This window comes from Oncorhynchus tshawytscha, linkage group LG24 (genome assembly GCF_018296145.1).
Source record: "Oncorhynchus tshawytscha isolate Ot180627B linkage group LG24, Otsh_v2.0, whole genome shotgun sequence".
In the NCBI taxonomy this organism is placed as follows: Eukaryota; Metazoa; Chordata; class Actinopteri; order Salmoniformes; family Salmonidae; genus Oncorhynchus; species Oncorhynchus tshawytscha.
In genome coordinates this window covers 20,832,305-20,854,148 of record NC_056452.1, presented here as the reverse complement: position 1 = coordinate 20,854,148, position 21,844 = coordinate 20,832,305, and the positions used below count along the sequence as shown (strand labels likewise).

General features: G+C 40.3%; 1 protein-coding gene across 4 annotated transcripts in view; it reads right to left on the bottom strand.

The window, feature by feature from the left end:
- The window catches only part of LOC112223434 (cGMP-dependent protein kinase 1), a 166,022-nt gene extending 152,755 nt beyond the window's left edge, over positions 1 to 13,267 (bottom strand). For 2 of the 4 annotated variants that reach the window (XM_042305513.1, XM_042305514.1), the window contains exon 1: positions 12,820 to 13,267. In XM_042305513.1, coding sequence (XP_042161447.1) covers positions 12,820 to 13,085 — 266 coding nt within the window. In that variant the 5' untranslated portion in view covers positions 13,086 to 13,267. Of the gene's footprint in view, positions 1 to 7,828; positions 8,295 to 12,819 lie in introns of those variants that run through there. The other 2 variants (XM_042305511.1, XM_042305512.1) reach the window with 1 other exon arrangement.
- Between the last annotated feature and the right edge of the window lie 8,577 nt (positions 13,268 to 21,844).

Below are 21,844 nucleotides of genomic sequence, written 5' to 3'. Positions count from 1 at the left end.
AATGTTTACATACCCTACATTATTCATCTCATATGTATATGTATATACTGTACTTTATATCATCTACTGCATCTTTATGTAATACATGTATCACTAGCCACTTTAACTATGCCACTTTGTTTACATACTCATCTCATATGTATATACTGCACTCAATACCATCTACTGTATCTTGCCTATGCCGCTCTGTACCATCACTCACTCATATATCTTTATGTACATATTCTTTATCCCCTTACACTTGTGTCTATAAGGTAGTAGTTTTGGAATTGTTAGCTAGATTACTTGTTGGTTATTACTGCAATGTCGGAACTAGAAGCACAAGCATTTCGCTACACTCGCATTAACATCTGCTGACCATGTGTATGTGACAAATAAAATTTGATTTGATTTGATTTGATTTGAGCTACACTAACCAGGTTTCCGTCCAAACTTTTTCTGCAACTAAAGTACATGTCGGATAAAAAAATGTCATGACAGGCCTGATGGAGACAGAATATCTGTTGGTAAACTTTCCAAATGTAGACAAAGCAAGATACGCTAGACAAGGTGGAATCTTTCTGTGTCAGTAAAATCTATTATGCAAGTAATGTCAGTGGAGATGCTTTTATTCAGAAATATTGATTTAATAATCATCATAGCGAGTAAACTTGGAATCATGCAATGACATGTTTTGGGGTCCTCCCACTATGACTTGTCGGGAAAGCATGCAGTTTATTAGGCTACAGATGAAATAAGTTATGCTAAACTTCACAGGGTGGTGAAAGTGCAAGGTGATGAGATTGATGCTCCTTTCCAGTAAATATGTGCACTACGTCATTACGCATAGCCTTTGATCTGAAAAAAGTCAATTTGATGGAAGCACATCAAACATTTTAGAATATTCTCATGAAAATGTGTTGCCAATTGGAGAGAAACCTAGCTAATGACTCATCTGACTCAAAAATATTCAGAGAAAAAGCACAAAAGGGGAGAACGGAGCCATTAGTTATTTTGGAGGCACTGAACTCCAGCTGGTGGCTAGTGTCAGAAGACCGACCCCCTTGGTGACCTGCCAACCACTCCCTTTGAAGAGGGTTTGAGGACAATGGACAGAAATGCCACTGCTCATCAGGCTGCTCCAAATTAATCAGATCCTTTGATATTCAGCATTAATTGGGTGTCCTGGAAGGCTTTTCAGGGGAATACTACACATGGCCAGGTGAAGACTGGTGAGAAGCTTTGGTTGCAGTCTATTGAATAACATGACTGAGATCGACTTGGATGGATTGACATTGCAGAACTATGGTATTGTAACGGTCTTCTTGACTTGAAGGAGAGGCGGACCAAAATGCAGCGTGGTTTATATTCATGGTTCTTTAATGAAGAAAACTATACATGAACAGACTAACAAAAACCGTGAAGAACCTAAAACAGCCCTATCTGGTGCAAACACAGAGACAGGAACAATCACCCACAAACACACAGTGAAACCCAGGCTACCTAAGTATGATTCTCAATCAGAGACAACTAATGACACCTGCCTCTGATTGAGAACCATACTAGGCCGAAACATAGAAATACCCAAATCATAGAAAAACAAACATAGACTGCCCACCCCAACTCACGCCCTGACCATACTAAATAATGACAAAACAAAGGAAATAAAGGTCAGAACGTGACAGGTATAGTGTGTCACAGTTATACAGTATGTTAACTGATAGTTGACTAGACTCCAGCTTGTTCCCTGTTCTGTTTTTGTGTCGCGTTTCATTTCCTTCGCTTCAGAAAGCGAGTCCCTGTCAAAGCCCAGAGATAAACACAGAGCGGTTCCCTTAAAAGGAGAAAGTATGCTACTTTAGAGCACAGCCGGATGGATAGACAGCATTCCTACAGACTTTATAGGACCCTTGGACTGAAGGTGCAAGAATCAAACTCTTTCCCTCAATGCCCTGACCATACCTTCCAATCTAAGAAGCCTGAGAAAGGTTGTGATTGTTTACAACCTACACAATTTCAGAAATAGAGTTGCAAAGGCATGCATGAATTGTAAAGGAAATAACGTCACATCAGTGCACATATGTAGGGGCTCCTGAGTGGCGCCGCGGTCTAAGACACTGCTTCTCAGTACTAGAGGCATCACTACAGACCCTGGTTTGATTCCAGGCTGTATCACAACCGGCCGTGATTGAGAGTCCCATAGGGAAGTGCACAATTGGCACAGCGTCGTCCCGGTTTGGCCAGGGTAGGCTGTCAGTGTAAATAAAAATAAATATGTGGTATTTGTTTGGGCAGTAGTTCATAACAATTATAATAGTATTGCTGCTGTGGGGGTGAGTCCACGCCAGAATGGGCAAAAAATATTTTTTCTGTGTCAGTTTGTTCTGCCAATTATCACGTTTGATATGCTTTTTACATTTGTACCACAATCCTGGACTGTAAACTGTCATGGTCAAAACATATTTCTACAACAGTAGCCAAGATGGGGAGAAGTCTGTCCTTAATAACAACACTATCAACAAGGCTGGTCCTACAGGCCCTAGTTTTGTCGCACCTGGACTACTGTTCAGTCGTGTGGTCAGGTGCCACAAAAATGGACTTGAGAAAATTGCAATTGGCTCAGAACAGGGCAGCACGGCTGGCCCTTGGATGTACACAGAAAGCTAACATTAATAATATGCATGTCAAACTCTCCTGGCTCAAAGTGGAGCAGAGATTGATTTCGTCACTACTTGTATTTGTGAGAGGTATTGACATGTTGAATTCACAGAGCTGTATGTCTGAACAACTGGCACCCATGCATACCCCAAAAGACATGCCACATGCCTTCACTGTCTCCAAGTCCAGAACAGACAATGGGAGGCGCATAGTACGACGTAGAGCCATAACTACATGACACTAAATTCCACATCATGTAACTCATGCAAGCAGTAAAATCTAATTTTAAAGAACAGGTAAAAATACACATTATAGATCAGCGGGGACTGTGAAGAGACACATACAGAGGCACAGACACATGCATACAAAGACACGATAACATACGCACTATACACACACGTACATATGGATTTTGTATTGTAGATATGTGGTAGAAGTGTAGTGGCCTGAGGGCACACACTTAATGTGTTGTGAATGTATTTTTATGTTTTTAAAATTGTATAACTGCCTTAAAACCTCTTAAGGCTAGGGGGCAGTATTATGACATCTGGATGATAAGTGTGCCCAACGTAAACTGCCTGCTAATCAGCTGGGATATGCATATAATTGGTAGATTTGGATAGGAAACACTCTAAAGTTTCTAAAACTGTTAAAATAATGCCTGTGAGTATAACAGAACTGATTTGGCAGGCGAAACCCAGAGGACAAACCATCCAGGGGAAAAAAATTAAGGTCATAAGATTTTCCAATGGTTTTCTATGGGGAACCCTGTTAATTAGGAACCTGGTTGCAGTTCTTATGGCTTCCACTGGATGTCAACAGTCTTTAGAAATTGGTCAATGTTTTTCTTTTGAGAAATGAAGAAGTAGTGTTGTTCTTTGTACGTGTCACTCTGAAGGTTCCTAGTCTTTTGTTGCGCGGCCCGTGTTATTTTTCTTCTGTATTGGAAACAGATTATCCCGTCTTAAATTCTATCGATTATTTACATTTTAGGATACCTGGGGTTGGATTAGGAACGTTGTTTGAAATGTTTGGACCAAGTTTACAGGTAACTTATTAGATACTTGTAGTCATGTTGGGCGAGTTGGAACCGGTGTATTTCTGAATCAAACCCGCCAAATAAATTGACATTTTGGGGATATAAAGAAGGAATTTATCAAACAAAACGATCATTCATTGTGTCACTGAGACATTTGGGATTGCAAAAAGAAGATCTTCAAAGGTAAGGTATTTATTATATCGTTATTTCGGACTTTTGTGTCGCACCTGCCTGGATGAAAAATAATTTTCATGTGTGTGTATGCGTGGCGCTGTCCTCAGATAATCACATGGTGTTCTTTCTCCGTAAAGCCTTTTTAAAATCTGACAGAGCAGCTGGATTAACAAGAAGTTAAGCTTTATTTTGATGTATTACACTTATATTTTTGTGAAGGTTGAATATTGATATTTCTGTAGTTTTAATTTGGCGCCCTGCAATTTCACAGGATGTTGTCAAATCTATCCCGTTAACGGGATTGGCGCATTAAGGGATCACTAATTGCTGGACCTTAGGAAGTGTAGCTGCTGCATGAGGATCCATCATCAATACAAATATAAATATTGTTTTTGAAAATCATGATGAAAGTGGCCATTTTAGGCCACTTTTAGGCCTATACATGCCTCTTGTAAGACCCCATGTCTGCAAACCGTACATGATATGTTACAGACATCTTACTGTCATTATACTCCTAATAGTGTCCTCTAAAGTATGGAGTAAGTCTACATTCTCAAAATAACGTTTTTTAGTTTGTTACATTTTAAACATATTGTTTAAAACAATATTGTCACATTCGTCATAACGAGGAGACCAAGGCACAGCGTGATTGGAATACATTCTTCTTTTATTTAACGAAGACCACTTAAACAAACGTGACGCTATAAACAACTAGTGCTGACATGCAACTACACATAGACAATAACCCACAAAACCTAAATGGAAAATGGCAACCTAAATAGGATCCCCAATCAGAGACAACGATAAACAGCTGCCAGCTGCCTAGACAAACCAAAACCCCATAGATAAACAAAAACCCTAGACAAGGCAAACACACATACCACCCTCATCACACCCAGACTTAACCAAAATAATAAAGAAAACAAAGATAACTAAGGTCAGGACAAATATACTCAAGAAAATAAAATATTCAGACTGACTCTAATGCTGCTTTTGATATTATGATGCATTTTATGAGCAGCATCAACACAGGGAATTGGAAAATGGATTCAAAGGGGACTCTCTCTGCTGGTGATTTGCTGAAAGTTCAAGCCTACAGGAGGGTTGTGATTGGTTAATTACCTATAATGTCAATTTCCATGTATAAAAATGATAATTTCTTGAAAATTAGCAGAGAGCCCACTCTGGAAATTGTACTTATTTGAAGAGTATATCGTTCCAAACAATATGTCTAAAAAAATGGGGAATCAAAAAGGGTACTTTTAGATACACTACCGGTCAAGTTTTAGAACATCTGATCATTCAAGGGTTTTTCTTTACTTTTACTATTTTTTACATTGTAGAATAATAGTGAAGACATCAAAACTATGAAATGACAGATATGGAATCATGTAGTAATAAAAAAAAGTGTTTAACAAATCAAAATATATTTGAGATTCTTCAGCTTTGCACATGCTTGGCATTCTCTCAACCAGCTTCACCTGGAATGCTTTTTCAGCAGTCTTGAAGGAGTTCCCACATATGCTGAGCACTTATTGGCTGCTTTTCCTTCACTCTACAGGCCGACTCATCCCAAACCATCTCAATTTGGTTGAGGTCGGGAGGTTGTGGAGGCCAGGTCATCTGATGTAACACTCCATCACTCTCCTTCTTGGTAAAATTGCCCTTACACAGCCTGCATGTGTATTGAGTCATTGTCCTGTTGAAAAACAAATTATAGTCCCACTAAGCCTAAACCTGATGGGATGTGTATCGCTGCAGAATGCTGTGGTAGCCATGCTGGTTAAGTGTGCCTTGAATTCTAAATAAATCACAGACAGCGTCACCAGCAAACCCCCATAACACCTCCATGCTTTATAGTGGGAAATACACATGCGGAGATCATCCGTTCACCCACACCACGTCTCACAAAGACATGGCAGTTGGAACCAAAAATATCAAATTTGGACTGATCAGACCAAAGGACAAATTTCCACCAGTCTAATGTCCATTGCTCGTGTTTCTTGGCCCAAGCAAGTCTCTTCTTATTATTTGTATCCTTTAATAGAGGTTTCTTTGCAGCAATTCGACCATGAAGGCCTGATTCACGCAGTCTCCTCTGAACAGTTGATGATGAGATGTGTCTGTTACTTGAACTTTGTGAAGCATTTATTTGGGCTTCAATTTCTTAGGCTTGTAACTCTAATGAACTTATCCTCTGCAGCAGAGGGAACTCTGGGGCTTCCAATCCTGTGGCGGTCCTCATGAGAGCCAGTTTCATCATAGAGCTTGATGGTTTTTGCAACTGCACAATTTTCCAGATTCACTGACCTTCATGTCTTCAAGTAATGATGGACTGTAATTTCTCTTTGCTGATTTGAGCTGTTCTTGTCATAATATGGACTTGGTCTTTTACCAAAAGCTCTGTATACCAACCCTGTCTTGTCACCCTGTCTTGTCAAAACACAACTGATTGGCTCAAACGCTTTAATAAGAAGGAAAGAAATTCCACAGAATAACTTAACAACACACCTATTAATTGAAATGCATTCCAGGTGACTACCGCATGAAGCTGGTTGAGAGAATGCCAAGCATGTGCAACGCTGTCATCAAGACAAAGGATGGCTACTTCAAAGAATCTCAAATATAAAATATATTTTGGATTTGTTTAACACTTTTGTTAACTATAACTACATGATTCTGTGTGTGTTATTTCATAGTTTTGATGTCTTCACTATTATCCTACAATGTAGACAATAGTAAAAAAAAAAATAAGAAAAACCCTGTAATGAGTAGGTGTTCTAAAACATTTGACTGGTACTGTAAATAATATTTGTATATTTAATAAATGAATGTGATTTTTTAAAATTTCACTTTTAGGAGTATAACGATACCAATACGTTGTCTGTACCACGTACAGATTGTAGGGTTTTACCAGAGGATTGTATTTACCAGAGGCATGTGTTTTCAGGCCATGCTGCTGTGGAATCAACCTGTGCTCGTAGTGTTGTGGAAAAGTATGAAACATTAGTGAGATATATATATATATACACACACACACACACACACAAACAATATTTGGAAGAGGGAGAGGACCTATTCGTTTTTCCCTAACGAACGGTCTATCTTGACAGTGGATTACATTATTTACTGACTCCACATAAGAAAATGTTCTTCTCTGCCTTTCTCCTTTGTCTGGACTTTGACAAAACAACCTACTGTAATAGAACGTTCTGTTGTGTACTCTTAAGGCATTTAGATATACAAATTCATTTTTATAATGCTCAAATTCCCAACCTAATGTTTCCTAATGTTTCCCCTGTATGCAGATATTGTATCTCTTACATGGAAATTGCTATCTGTCCATGTGCGCTATGTTCCTTTATGATTATACGTATCTTTAGAAGGTAGATGTTGATTTGGCTAGTCAAACAACATTTGAGAACAGTATCAGGGCTTGAGCAACAAGTGAATTAGAAATGTTAGCTCTATGCTTTCAGAGGGTGACTTTTACTTTAATGTGTTCATTGCATGTGCATTATGGGGGTTTCCTGACTCTGCATAGCATAGTGTCTGTAGATTTTACTGTGTTTGCAATTGCGGTGAGGTAAGTTGTGTGTTTTAAAACAAATGTTTCTGTAGAGACTTGTGTTATGGCTAGTTTTATAATGTATACTCAGCCAGGTGGATGCACACACCATACTGTCACTACACAACTAGCATGCATTATGCAAAGATGGTTGCTGCATGATATCATGTTTCCATAACACACACACACACACACACACACACACACACACAACGTACTTCATTGCAAATGCAAACACAGCCACAACTAAAGCCAACATTTTGCCATTCAATTAGCCTACAGTGTTGCTGTGATGGGATTCACTTTTGGTACCACTCATACTCTAATAGGGACATGTGATATACAATAGATGAACAGCAGTCAGCACACAGGTAAGACACAATGACCAAAGACGGACATATGAAACCTACTGTGGGCTCTTGGGGTAGAATGGAAGAGTGACATGACTGAGTTCATGAATGTCAAAGGCGGTGGGCTCTCCTGATATCGCCTGCCTCTTGGTCCTGTGCTGCTCCTGTAGTGCGCTTGCCTTGTGGACTTGTTGCGTCGCCGGTTTGATTACAGATCGGTATTTATCCAGTTCATTCTGAAGCTTTTGAATCAATTCGTCCTTTTGATCTAATTCCAGCTCCAGTTCGTCAATAAGTGCGTCTCGTTGTCGCAACTCCTCAATCTTCTCCTGTAATGCGTATTGGAGATCGCGTAAGGTCCCCATAGTTTTCAGAGAAATCAGGATCACCAGAGCGCAGCAAACTTTGCGAGTGACTCGAATGATGCTCAGATTTGGAAGGCAACCTCCTCGTTCACTGCCACTACACAAATTGAATACTTGCGGGGAGAACGACTCATGCGCTTGATTTGAAACTCAGGTGAGTAGCCTTTCAAATGAAAGGTTGGCCAAATGTGACGAACAATACGCTTCATTGTATTGCTCACATACGTCAGTATCCAGAGTGAGCGTCAGCGCTCGCAGGATGCCGAAACACAATCATTGATCCCCCCACCAGTGCAACAAATTGGTTGCTTTCCTCAATACTATGATCAGCCAATCAGGTATCAGGTAATACACACACCTATGCTCTATAATATTCGTGTAGATGCACCCTACCTGTCAGAGATTATATATTATATATGCACCATACTTCAGTCGTAGTGATTGTAATGTGATACTAATGTGCAGAAATTGCAGAAACATATGCACTATAATGTAAATTTAACTGTATGATGCTAACCACTTGTAATTTATAATCAGGCAGGATCACAATGATGATGGCACTCACCCCTTTGAAGCCACATGTTTTGACCCTGAATAAGGAATAATGCTATTATCCCAAGGGGTGTGGTATATGGCCAACATACCACGGCTAAGGGCTGTTCTTACGCATGACACAACGCGGAGTGCCTGGACACAGCCCTTAGCTGTGGTATATTGGCCATATACCACAAACCCCCGAGGTGCCTTATTGCTATTGTGAACTGGTTACCAACATAATTAGAGCAGTAAAAATAAATGTTTTGTCATACCCGGGGGGTACGCTCTGATATACCATGGCCTTCAGCCAATCAGCATTCAGGCCTTAACCCACCCAGTTTATAGTTGGTATTATAAACTGGGTGGTTCGAGCCCTGAATGCTGATTGGCTGATAGCCGTGGTATAACAGACCGTATACCATGGGTATGACAAAACATTTAGTTTTACTGCTTTGCACTGTGCATAAGAACAACCCTTAGCAGTGGTATATTGGCCAATTGGCCATATACCACACCCCCTCTGGTCTTAATGTTTAACCCTACCTTATCCACAGACTTGATATAGTAGAAGTGATGCCGAATAAGGACACCAGGCCTGATAAGGGTCTATAGCTCCCTCCTATGGCCACCTCATGTCATATACATTGCCCATAATCCCATTAAATAATAAACCCGTGTACATTGCAAAGCCAGGCTGGTAGCACTCCAGCTGACACTTATATCCAACCTTGAAATAAGGCAATATAAACAGTTGTCTAACTTCTAACGTCTGTGTGGATACATATTTCAGAGCACTCAGTGGAACGCAGTTTGAGCCTCAGATCATTTTACATCATCTGTGACAGACACAGCTGTCCAATTAAGATAATTAAATGAGTGTGTGTACCTATGTGTGGTGTGTGTGTGCGTAAGTGTTTGTGTGTGTGCGTGCCTGCGTGTGTCTTGTGAGAGGATTTAAGACATCATTCTCAGTGCACATTAAAGTGTCTGAGAAAGCCGGGTTGAGGAGGAGGGATGCAGAGTGTAGTGCCTTGGTTCTAGATACCAGGCCACTGATAACCTCAGGCAGGCCACTGATAGCTGGTAACCCCAGGCAGGCCACTGGTAACTCAAGGCAGGCCACTGGTAACCCCAGGCAGGCCACTGGTAACCCCAGGCAGGCCACTGGTAACCTCAGGCAGGCCACTGGTAACCTCAGGCAGGCCACTGGTAACCTCCGGCTGGCCACTGTTAACCCCAGGCAGGCCACTGGTAATACAAGGCTGGATACTGCCTGAAAACTGTAAAAACAAACACTACTGCTTAGACTGCCTGTCTACCCTACTGCTATTTGTGATGAAATAATCTTTATGCGTAGATACATATCTTTATAGATATACTGTACATGCTGCTATATTGTAGGCTGAAAAGTTGAAAAAAGAGCACTAGTAATATGACTGCCTGTCTGCCTCCTGCTTATGCTTGCAATGATATCATCTTCCAAAACATTCCTAGACAGCAGCATGTAATAGCATTAAATCACTACTTAAGACTGCCTGTCTGTCCTGCTTGTGTTTACTGTAATACTGCAATGTCATTATAGTTGCAACAGACGAAGATGTTTGTACAAAATGTTGATCATGTCATTTATTATAGTTACAAGAGAAGTTTGTAGGCTACAACATGTCAATGTTATAGTTACACCAGACAAATAAGTGTGTACAACAAACCTTTCATCGTAAAGGAGCACATGCACAGAAAGTACAGATTTTTTTACGATCAGGAATAATCCTCCAGAGAATCAGGTCACACAGCCACCTCAGGTTCACAAACAGATCCTAACCACGAAGAAGCTTTTTGCTCCCATCTTGTGGCAATTGTTATTAGCTGCATATCTAGAGGAGAATATCTGGGACAGTGGTCACTTTCTGTTATGTCTGTAGAGAAACAGCCTTGGGGCTGTGTTTATAATACTGGCACACGGCTCACAGTGCACACTGAGATCTTTGAGAGTTGCAAAGTGTTTTGTGTCAACACTTTCAATGAGACTTGAGTATAACTGTAGGTGTGTCACATACGCAAATATGTGTATGTGACCAAAAACATTTGGATTTGATTTAGTTACTGTGTAATTAAAGGGTATGGCATGAGTCGGACTCAGATCCTCAATTCAAATCATCACATTTTATTTGTCACGTGCGCCAAATACCATGGGTGTAGACCTTACTGTGAAATGCTTACTTACAAGCCCTTATTAACCAACAATGCAGTTTCAAGAAAAATAAGAGTTAAGAAAATATTTATTGAATAAACTAAAGTTTTTGTTTTTAAACAACACACACACACAAAAAATGAGGCTATTTACAGGGGGTACAGTGTTTGGGGGGTGCAGGTTAGTCGAGGTAATTGAGATAATATGTACATGTAGGTAGAGAGACAGAGTGACAGAATGAGAGACAGAGGGGGAGAGACAGAGGGGGAGACCGAGAAGGGGAGAGAGACAGAGACACAGAGTGACAGAGCGAGAGACAGAGAGGGGGAGAGACAGAGGGGGAGACCAAGAAGGGGAGAGAGACAGAGACACAGAGAGACAGAGCGACAGAGCGAGAGACAGAGAGGGGGAGAGACAGAGGGGGGAACGATGTCATAGATTCAACTTATTAAAACTGTGAATCAAGCTCCTCTGTGACAAGGCAGTGACATCTCCCAATCAAGTGAAATTATGCATCAGTATCAGTATCGCCAGGAGACCAAAACATGGCACTTTCTGAGCCAACAGTAAGCACACATACAATTTTACTATCTGTACAGTCCAGTGGAGGTTCATAATAAGGAGGGGAGGACGGCTCATAATAATGTCTGGAATGGAGTGGAATAGAGTGAAACCAGTCCATTTACTCCATTCCAGACATTATTATGAGCTGTTCTCCCCTCAGCAGCCAGAGTCGTATCAGCACCGATGCACACTCATAACAAGTATACTCTGAGTCAGGGCACTCAATACTGTAGTGAAGTGTATAAGTACCCAACAGTGATCTCGTAATGTCAATCAGCGATAAAAATACACTTTCACAAGAGTCAGTGGATTGTAAATATCAGTGGAATGGGACCACTCTCAGTCAGTGCACTCAATGCAGGCCTGTGTGTGAGGGTCAGCGCACAGTGATCAAAAGTGACTTCAGTTCCACAAAGCTTGTTTACAACTTTAGGCGATGCCTTGGGTGCTCATTAGCAGTACGTCAGGATTCAGTAATCAATGGTGCCCAAACAACACAAGCTGAGAGGACATTATGTCATAGCAACTAAACAACAAGGCAATGTGTCTAAACAGTTCCAATTTATTTCTAGAGCACGTTCTATGAGTAAACCAATCATAGGGGCCACCGTCATTGCACAACAGTTAGGTGAATATGTCTAATGAATAAGTTACTCATCACAACAGACATAACATTGTCCCCTCACTTCTCTTCACTCCAGGTTACATCACCATGGTGACTGTCGGCATAAAATTACCACAGCTTTTAGCTGAACAGCCCTGAATGGGGCCCACAGTAACGGGTTATTAGAAGCACCCTGTTGAAATTGCTCTGAAACATTTGAGGGACATGTAAAGTGAAATCTAAAAAGCAACGCACAGATTTGTTTTTTTAACGGAGTAGGCCTACTGTATTGGTTAAAGACACATAAATACTGTAGGTCGATACATTGGACGATTGCATAAAATCATATTTGCATAAAAAGCCTGGTGGTGTTATGGACTTTAATGCCCCCTAAGAGTTTGAAGATGGAGCCAATCAATTAAAATCACCAGACTGCTGTCTTTCTCTCTAAAAATGGTCGCATTCCTCCCAGATGAAATTACTAATCGATTTATGAGCACATCCTTAATTTAGTGTTGTCTGGTTTATTGACCTCTCCTCTCATCCAGGATATATACACAATATAAAAAGAGTTAAATGCAATATTTGTAAGGCTAAGTGTAATGGAGAAAATGTGTTCGGGAAAAGGAACAGGAAAGATATTACCCACTGGACACAAACGTCAATTCAACGTCTATTCCACGTTGGTTCAACTTAATTTCAGTGAAATTATGTGGAAACAACGTTGATTCAACCAGTGTGTGCCCTGTAGGCAATTATGGTGAAGTAGTAATAATAAACTATGTGGTACCTGTCAGACTTGGAATGTTTCCGAAATGCTTCACTGTTTAACTCCTGGAAGGTTCGGTAAGCTTGAGGTTCCGCCGAGATGCCTTGGGCGCGCCTGGTTCTAGGTCCAATTATCTGCGCGCTGGGCAGAACAGATTGACATTTGTGCAGTTTTCGTTTTAATTCGTGGATCTCTTCTTCCTTTTCGGCGAGACGCATCTCCATGTCCTTAATTCTCTCCTCTTTTATCAAAATAATATTTTTGAAGTCTTCTTCTAAATCACTCATGTTGGAACCTGAACAAACTTTCTCCAGGCGGGAACAAAAGATGCTATAAGGATCCAATGCGATCCGCTACTAAAACTCCAAAATTTGGAGGTAGAAATATGGAGATCAAATCGTCCAAAAGGTTCAGCTCACTGTAGGGAGGACAGTTGAGAAACGGTGACAGGGAATGCTGAGTGCTGCTTTTCCTCCGTCCCACGCGTGGTGGACTGACTAATGGTTATATCTCAATGAGAAACCAATTATGTCTCCTGCTTTCAAGCACAATGCGTGCAGACTGCCGTTCAACGTTGAACAACAGAAACTAAACATAGGACAGCATTTCCAAAATCATTCTACCCTAAACTATATTCCTGAAATAGCATAAATGACCATATGAGCCAGTGGATGACGTAGTTTTATGTAATTTGATCCAGCACTTCCATGTGAAATTGTCTGAGCTACCTCTCACTGTCTGCCTGACTGCTCATCAATGAAACCCTTGAGCTAATGTAAGTAGCCCCCAATGAGAGAGAGAGAGAGAGGGGGGAGCTCTCCATTGGATCAGTGTACATTATTGTTCAAATTCTATTTGCTGAAATGTTTTAATGTTCTCTCTCTCTCTTTAAAATGCACTTCTATTTAATATATTCCATATACTGTGGACCCTAAATGTTTTACAGAATGTAGGGAGGTGTCATGTGATGTGAATGGTGAGTCACCCAGCTGTGTTAACAGCTGTATTGTTCCATATTTTCTGTCAGTTATCAACTTGTGTCATTTATCAAAGGACATAAATATGTGACTATTTCCTGTAAAATTGCATCACCAGACGATTTCACTTAGAGACACCTTCTGAATAGGCAGGAATCTCCAGTAGCAACTCAACATAACCACAAGTTAATATTTGTTGAGCGAAACAACAGATGCAGAACCTGTAGCAGTTTGCAACACAGCTAGTGACCCATAATATTTTGTATAGGCCTACTGCTACAGTAGCTACAACTAGAGAGAGATGTGTGCATGCACACACAAACGCACGCACATATGCATACACACAAACACAGAAACACACACACACACCTGACCTGGGTTCAAATACTATTTCGGGTATTTCAATTACTTTAAAATATGTTTCGAAGTATTTTGATATTGTTTCTTTGAAAATACAAGTGGTTGAATATTGGCAAGTATTTGGAAATACACTTGGAATGTATTGAAATACTGAAATACACTGTATTTAAATACCATGCAATTGAAGCCAGGTCTGTTTGGTCCTAGGGGTATTTGAAATAATCTATTTGGGTGCAAGTATTATTTGAAAATAGTTTCAAATAGTAGGCAATATATAGGAAATTATTTGAAAATACTTTCAAATACTTCATATAGAAATAGTAGGTTTTGCTAAATTATTTGAAAATACTCAAATACACAGAAAATAAGTATTTCAAATCTAAATATTTAAATACGCATGTATTTGAACCCAGGTCTGGCACATATTCTCCCCAACATTGCTCAAATGTAAAAATTCACTGCTAGTGTCTTCACCCTTTCATGCAGTCAAATGACCGAATCACCCTCTAGTAGTCTCATGGGTGGAATGTTATTAATATCTCAGAATTATTTCATAATAACTTCTTTTTTTTTACGCTGAAAATCCAGGTATTTCTATGTCAAACCGTTTTGTTATATTTCAGTCTTCTGTGATTTATATAAAGTGTAATATTGGGATGCAAACTGACAATTAAATACATTTCAACTCCATCACAGACATGGTCCAGGTGTCTTTTTTTTTAAAGGGCATAACCATGTGTGTGAGGTGTATACTTCTGTTTCAAAGTAGATTTGTTTAAGACTACCAAGATGCTGATTTAGCCAACTGCAGGAAAAGGTTCATCTGACTTTGTCATTCAGGACATCTACAATGGGGATCCTGCTTTGATTGGCATTTGAGCACAAGGCACACTAGATCTTCTGGCCCATCCTTATCTCCACTTCGGGTATTGAGTTTCAGAGGAGGCAGGCAGGGCAGACATTAGTCACCTCCTTCCTGTAATGCATACAGATTCTCTCATTGAAACCAGAGACAGTATCTAAGTGAACACAGGATGTTTCAAAATCAATATTGTTTACCTCATTCGCCTGGCCGGCAGAAATGATCTGTGAGGACGGATGGACTGCAGAGTAGAACAGAGCACTCACGGCATGGCCCCCGTAAACACAAAATGAGGAACCACAGCTTTTAGCTGAGCAGCCCTGAATGGGGCCACAGTAACGGGCTATTAGAAGCACCCAGTTGCATTTCCTCTGAAGCATTTGAGGGCTGTGAAAAGTGAAATCTGAAAAGCAACGCACAGATTTGTTTTTTTAACGGAGTAGGCCTACTGTATTGGTTAAAGACACATAAATACTGTAGGTCGATACATTGGACGATTGCATAAAATCCTATTTGCATAAAAAGCCTGGTGGTGTTATGGACTTTAATGCCCCCTAAGAGTTTGAAGGTGGAGCCAATCAATTAAAATCACCAGACTGCTGTCCTTCTGTCTAAAAGTTGTCGCATTCCTCCCAGATGAAATTACTAATCGATTCATGAGCACATCCTTAATTTAGTGTTGTCTGGTTTATTGACCTCTCCTCTCATCCAGGATATATACACAATATAAAAAGAGTTAAATGCATTATTTGTAAGGCTAAGTGTAATGGAGAAAATGTGTTCGGGAAAAGGAAAGAAAAGGAACAGGAAAGACATTACCCACTGGACACAAACGTCAATTCAACGTCTATTCCACGTTGGTTCAACTTAATTTCAGTGAAATAAACACTCTGAATCTGTTGGACAGACAAAGGTGTAGGGTGTTACGGTTATAGGTGTGGTAGAGGTAAGTTGTTCTGAGGGATGCAATAGACAGGACACAAATACAGTACATACACAGGCAAAGGGCACAGCGATAGACACTTATTATTGGTACAGCTAGTGACTGGAACGAACTGCAACAAACACTCAGACTGGACAGTTTTATCTCAATCTCTTCATTCAAAGACTCAATCATGGACACTCTTACTGACAGTTGTGGTTACTTTGCATGATGTATTGCTGTCTCTACCTTCTTGCCCTTTGTGCTGTTGTCTGTGCCCAATAATGTCTGTACCATGTTTTGTTGGCTCCTGAGTGGTGCAGCGGTCTAAGGCACTGCATCTCAGTGCTCGAGGCGTCACTACAGACACCCTGGTTTGAATCCAGGCTATATCACAACCGGACGTGATTGGGAGTCCCATAGGGCGGTGCACAATTGGCCCAGCGTCGTCCGGTGTGTGCTATCATGACATAGTTAAATAAAGTTTACATTTAAAAATGCAATCAACATTGTGTTGCTACCATGCTGTGTTGTCATGTGTTGCTGCCTTGCTATGTTGTTGTTTTAGGTCTCTCTTTATGTAGTGTTGTCAAATCAAATCAAACTTTATTTGTCACATGCGCTGAATACAACAAGTGTAGACTTTACAGTGAAATGCTTTACTTACAAGCCCTTAACCAACAGTGCAGTTCAAGAAGAAGAAAATATTTACCATGTAAGCTAAAATAAAATGTAATAATAAAAAGTAACACAATAAGAACAACAATAATGAGGCTATGTACAGGGGGTACCGGTACCGAGTCAGTGTGCAGGGGTACAGGGGGTTGAGGTAATCTCTCGTCTCTCTTGTCTCTCTTGTTGTGATGTGTGTTTTGTCCTATATTTTTATTGTTATTGTGTATTTATTTCATCCCAACCCACATCCCCACAGGAGGCATTTTGCCTTTTGGTAGGCCGTCATTGTAAATAAGAATTTGTTCTTAACTGACTTGCCTAGTTAAATAAAGGTTAAATAAAATAAAATAAAAATACACAATCCACTTTACACATTTTGAGGTAATTGGATTTGTCAGAGGTTATTGGAAGGTGTTTCTTTTTTAGGACCGTTCTCTCACTTTGTTCTTTGAGATATAACAGATTTTCCTGCTATAATTACCAGGGGATGAAACAGATGCCTCTTCATCACAGCTCCCCATACTGCTAAAGCTCTCAAAAAACTTGATGTTATTCATCCCTGGATGTCTGCTATTCTCACAAGGCTTTGAAGAGAGTGGAGACCTAAGCCTGGAGGTTTAAAGCTACAGCCAGACATTTTACAGATCACTGAAATGTGGCTCTAATGCCTTTTTAACTAACACTGGCATACATTACTATACATTTTTCTAAGCGTATAATGCATAACTGTTAGAGTAGCTTGATCTTCTTTAGCTTATGAGAGGAATTTGTCTCTGCCAGCGCTGTGCACGAATGGGCACTTTCCCAGATGGTCACTGAAGCAGATCTCTCAAGGCAAATGCTTAAGACAACAAACTGTGCCTGAAACTGTAAGCGACCTACCCCGATGATTGGTTTTTGTATAAAATGAGATACTCCCTCCCTTAGTTCTCCAGCTCCATCTCTCGTGTCTCTATACCTCTCCCTCCCTTCCTCTCTCTCCATTTATTACTGTCTTTTTGCCTCAATTTCTCTATTACATTCCCATTTTAATTGAATGGGCTTTATTGGCATGGGAAACACACCAAACATGTGGAAGAAGGTGCTCTGGTCAGATGAAACCAAAATTGAACTTTTTGGCAACAATGCAAAACATAACGTTGTGTCTCCCAGGTGGCTTGTGGCAAACTTTAAACGACACTTTTTAAGGATATCTTTAAGAAATGGCTTTCTTCTTGCCACTCTTCCATAAAGGCCAGATTTGTGCAATATACGACTGATTGTTGTCAAAAAATTGTTCACAAAAAAATACAGTTTTATATCTTTATGTTTGAAGCCTGAAATGTGGCAAAAGGTCGCAAAGTTCAAGGGGGCCGAATACTTTCGCAAGGCACTGTAAATCAACATATGGTTTGTATTTACATTGGTGTTTGTTCTTCACTGGTTGCCCTTTTCCTGTGGCAACAGGTTACACATCTTGCGGCTGTGATTGAACACTGTGGGATTTCACCCAGTAGATGTGGGAGTTTATCAAAATTGGATTTGTTTTTGAATTCTTTGTGGGTCTCTATCTCCCTTTGTTTTATTTCTCTCTCTCTCTCTTTCCTTCCTTCTTTCTTTTGTGTGTCCCTCTCTCTCTCTCTGTCTGCATGTAAGGAGTGGGGCTCAGCTGAAAAGGTCAGAGCACTTGTATTATATTATTTTCGACATGGTAATAATAAACTGTCAGGGACGATAAGCTGTTCTCTAGAAGAGATGGGAGCCTGTGAATAAAATAACAACGTTGGGCAGGCAGCCATGAAACTTAACATGACTTTGCCTTTGAAGGGGTAACCTGTGATCGTGACATACATTTTTGGACTTTTAAATTCATGGTATATACCCATTGATACCGGAAGAATATAAATACATTCCCATGAGCTTAGTTCAATTGTCGTACCGCATCAGAATCCAAATTATAAGCTTGTTTTACTCCTTTGTTGGAGAACAATGGAATTCTTAACTAACACTGTATAGTCTCCAAAAAGGGTTAAAACTATCATTTTGGTATCATGGGTGGTCAATCCTTGCATCAATAGCTCTGTCTATGAATTTGAGAGTGGTTACATTTCTCTTGGAATGCGCAATGTCGTCGGGGTTACGCCAAATAAAACTGTGATTCACATTTTTTATATATATAATAATAATAATAAATATATATATTTTAAAAAAATGTATTCACATTTTCAAACAGTCCATTTAGATTTTCCAATGGGGCTATACATTATACGTTTTTTTTTCTCTCACCTGAGTAGCCTCGTTTCACTGCCAAAAATAAAATTAAACCATCTGTATTCAGTGAAATAACAACACAATGTCAAATGTATTTATTTATTTATTTACAGGTAGCCTAGTCAAATAATTAACATCCAATCACATTAACCGTTACTCTCTCGCGGGATTTCCACTAACGGTCCGTATGTAGCCAAACGTAGCTGCTGCTCATTCCGTTTGCTCAAAAATGGATTAATGGTAATAACAGTAAGGCCAGCATCCATAGAGACACATACCAGCTCTACTGGTAGTACTGCTACTACCAGCAGTACTACACCTGCACCTGTCGACGACACAAGTTGTTCTGCTTCCATGAGCATATCCAATGCTAATATCAGTAATTCTACATTTTTTGTTAGCCCAGCTAGCATGCACACTGACAGTTGTGAATCTGATGCAGTCGAAGAGCTACTGCCCCCTTACCCAGGAAAGCACCGAACAACAGACAGAGATGTTGGACCATCGAAGAGGCACAAATATGATGAGAACTACATTGATCTGGGGTTCACTTATATTGGAAGTAGTATCTTTCCTCAGCCACACAGTGTGTTATATGTGCAAAAGTACTATCTCACAACTCAATGAAACCTTCACATTTAGAAACAAAACATGCCAATTAGAAAAATAAGCCACATTAGTTTTTTGAGCGAGAATTAAGATGACTTTTTGAGTAGTAAAATATGTATAAAAGCAACATATACCATTAATAGGAAGGGGCTAGAAGCATCTTATATGGTGAGCTACCAAGTGACTAGGATGAGCCCCATACTATTGTGAAGGACTTAATTCTTCTTGCTGCTGTGGATATGGCTGGGACAATGCTGGGGGAAAAGGTCCAAAAAACAATGCCTTCATCAAACAGCACCGCTTCATGAGGCATCAGTGACATTCAGCCTAATGTCTGTTACGTTTATGGGGGGTCAATTAATGAAGACATCCTCTTCTGCAAACCACTGGAAACCAGGACAAAAGGAGAGGATATTTTTAAACTACGGGACAGCTTCGTGACATCAAATGGACTTTGGTGGTCAAGATGTGTTGGTATCTGTACTGATGGCGCAAAAGCCATGACAGGGAGACATAGTGGAGTGGTAACGCACATGCAAGCAGTTTCTCCCGACGCTACTTGGGTACACTGCAACATCCACTGAGAGGCTCTTGCTGCCAAGGGAATGCCTGACAGCTTGAAAGACGTTTTAGACACAACAGTGAAAATGGTTAACTTTGTTAAAGCAAGACCCCTGAACTCTCATGTATTTTCTGCATTAAGCAATGATATGGGCAGCGACCATGTAACGCTTTTACAACATACAGAAATGCGCTGGTTATCAAGGGGCAAAGTATTGACAGGTTTTTTTTAAATTGAGAGACGAGCTTAAAGATTTCTTTACTGGCCATAATTTTAACTTGTCTGACTGTTTGCATGATGATGAGTTTCTCAAACGACTGGCCTATCTGGGTGATGTTTTTCTCAACTGAATGATCTGAATCTAGGATTACAGGGACTCTCCAACTATTTTCAATGTGCTGGATAAAATTTAGGCTATGATTAAGAAGTTGGAGCTCTTCTTTGTCTCCATTAACAAGGACAACACACAGGTCTTTCCATCATTGTATGATTGTTTTGGGTGCAAATGAACTCAAGCTTACGGACAACGTCAAATGTGATAAAGCGAAGCACCTGAGTGAGTTGGGTGCGCAATTACGCAGGTACTGTCACGCCCTGACCATAGAGAGCCCTCGGGGTTCTCTATGGTGTTTCAGGTCAGGGCGTGACTAGGGGGGTTTCTAGGTATTCTATTTCCATGTTGGTGTGTGTGTATGGTTCCCAGTTGGAGGCAGCTGATGATCGTTACCTCTAATTGGGGACCATACTTAGTGTCCTTTTTCCCACCTGCTATGTGGGATATTGTCTTGTATGAGTGCCTATGTGCGCTATGTATTTCACGATCGTTATATCTTTGTTGTTTTGGAAGTTTCACTATCATTAAAATGTGGAACTCTACTCACTGTGGAACTCTACTCGCCTTGGTCCAATTATTCATACGACGGTCGTGACAGGTACTTTCCCGAAGCAGATGACACAAACAACTGGATTTGTTATCCGTTTCATGTCCTGCCTCCAGTCCACTTACTGATTTCTGAACAAGACAGCCTCATCCAAATTGCAACAAGCAGCTCTGTGAAAATTTGATTTTATCAGAAGCTACTGACAGATTTCTGGATTGGGCTGCGCTCAGAGTATCCTGCCTTGGCAAATTGTGCTGTTAAGAGACTGATGCCCTTTGCAACCACGTACCTATGTGATAGTGGATTCTCGGCCCTCACTAGCATGAAAACTAAATACAGGCACAGACTATGTGTGGAAAATGATTTAAGACTGAGACTCTCTCCAATACAACCCAACATTGCAGAGTTATGTGCATCCTTTCAAGCACACCCTTCTCATTAACTTGTGGTGAGTTATTCAGTTTCTGATGAACAAATAAGGTTTTATATGTAAGATGGCTAAATAAAGAGCAAAATTATTGATTAGTATATTATTATTTGTGCCCTGGTCCAATAAGAGCTCTTTGTCACTTTCCACAAGCCGGGTTGTGACAAAAACTCACACTCATTCTTATGTAATACATGTATTGTGTAGTGTGTGTGTGGTAGGCTTACAATGATGTCAAAAAAACATATTTGAGAGTGCGCTGACCCTGGTGCTAGAGGGGGTACAGCTGGAGGTTGAATGTTTGAAGGGGTACGGGACTATAAAACGTTTGAGAACCACTGCTCTAGGCCCATCCCTCAGCTATTTACCAAATTAGTGGCGGAGTGGCAACTTTGTTATTGTATTAATCTGCAGACAGTCTCTTTAAGCAGAGGGATAAAAGATGATCTCTTAAAAAAAGAGAGAACTGTTCTTGGAGCCGCTGCTGAATCGAGAGAGCTTTCAGTTTAAAAAAAAGAATA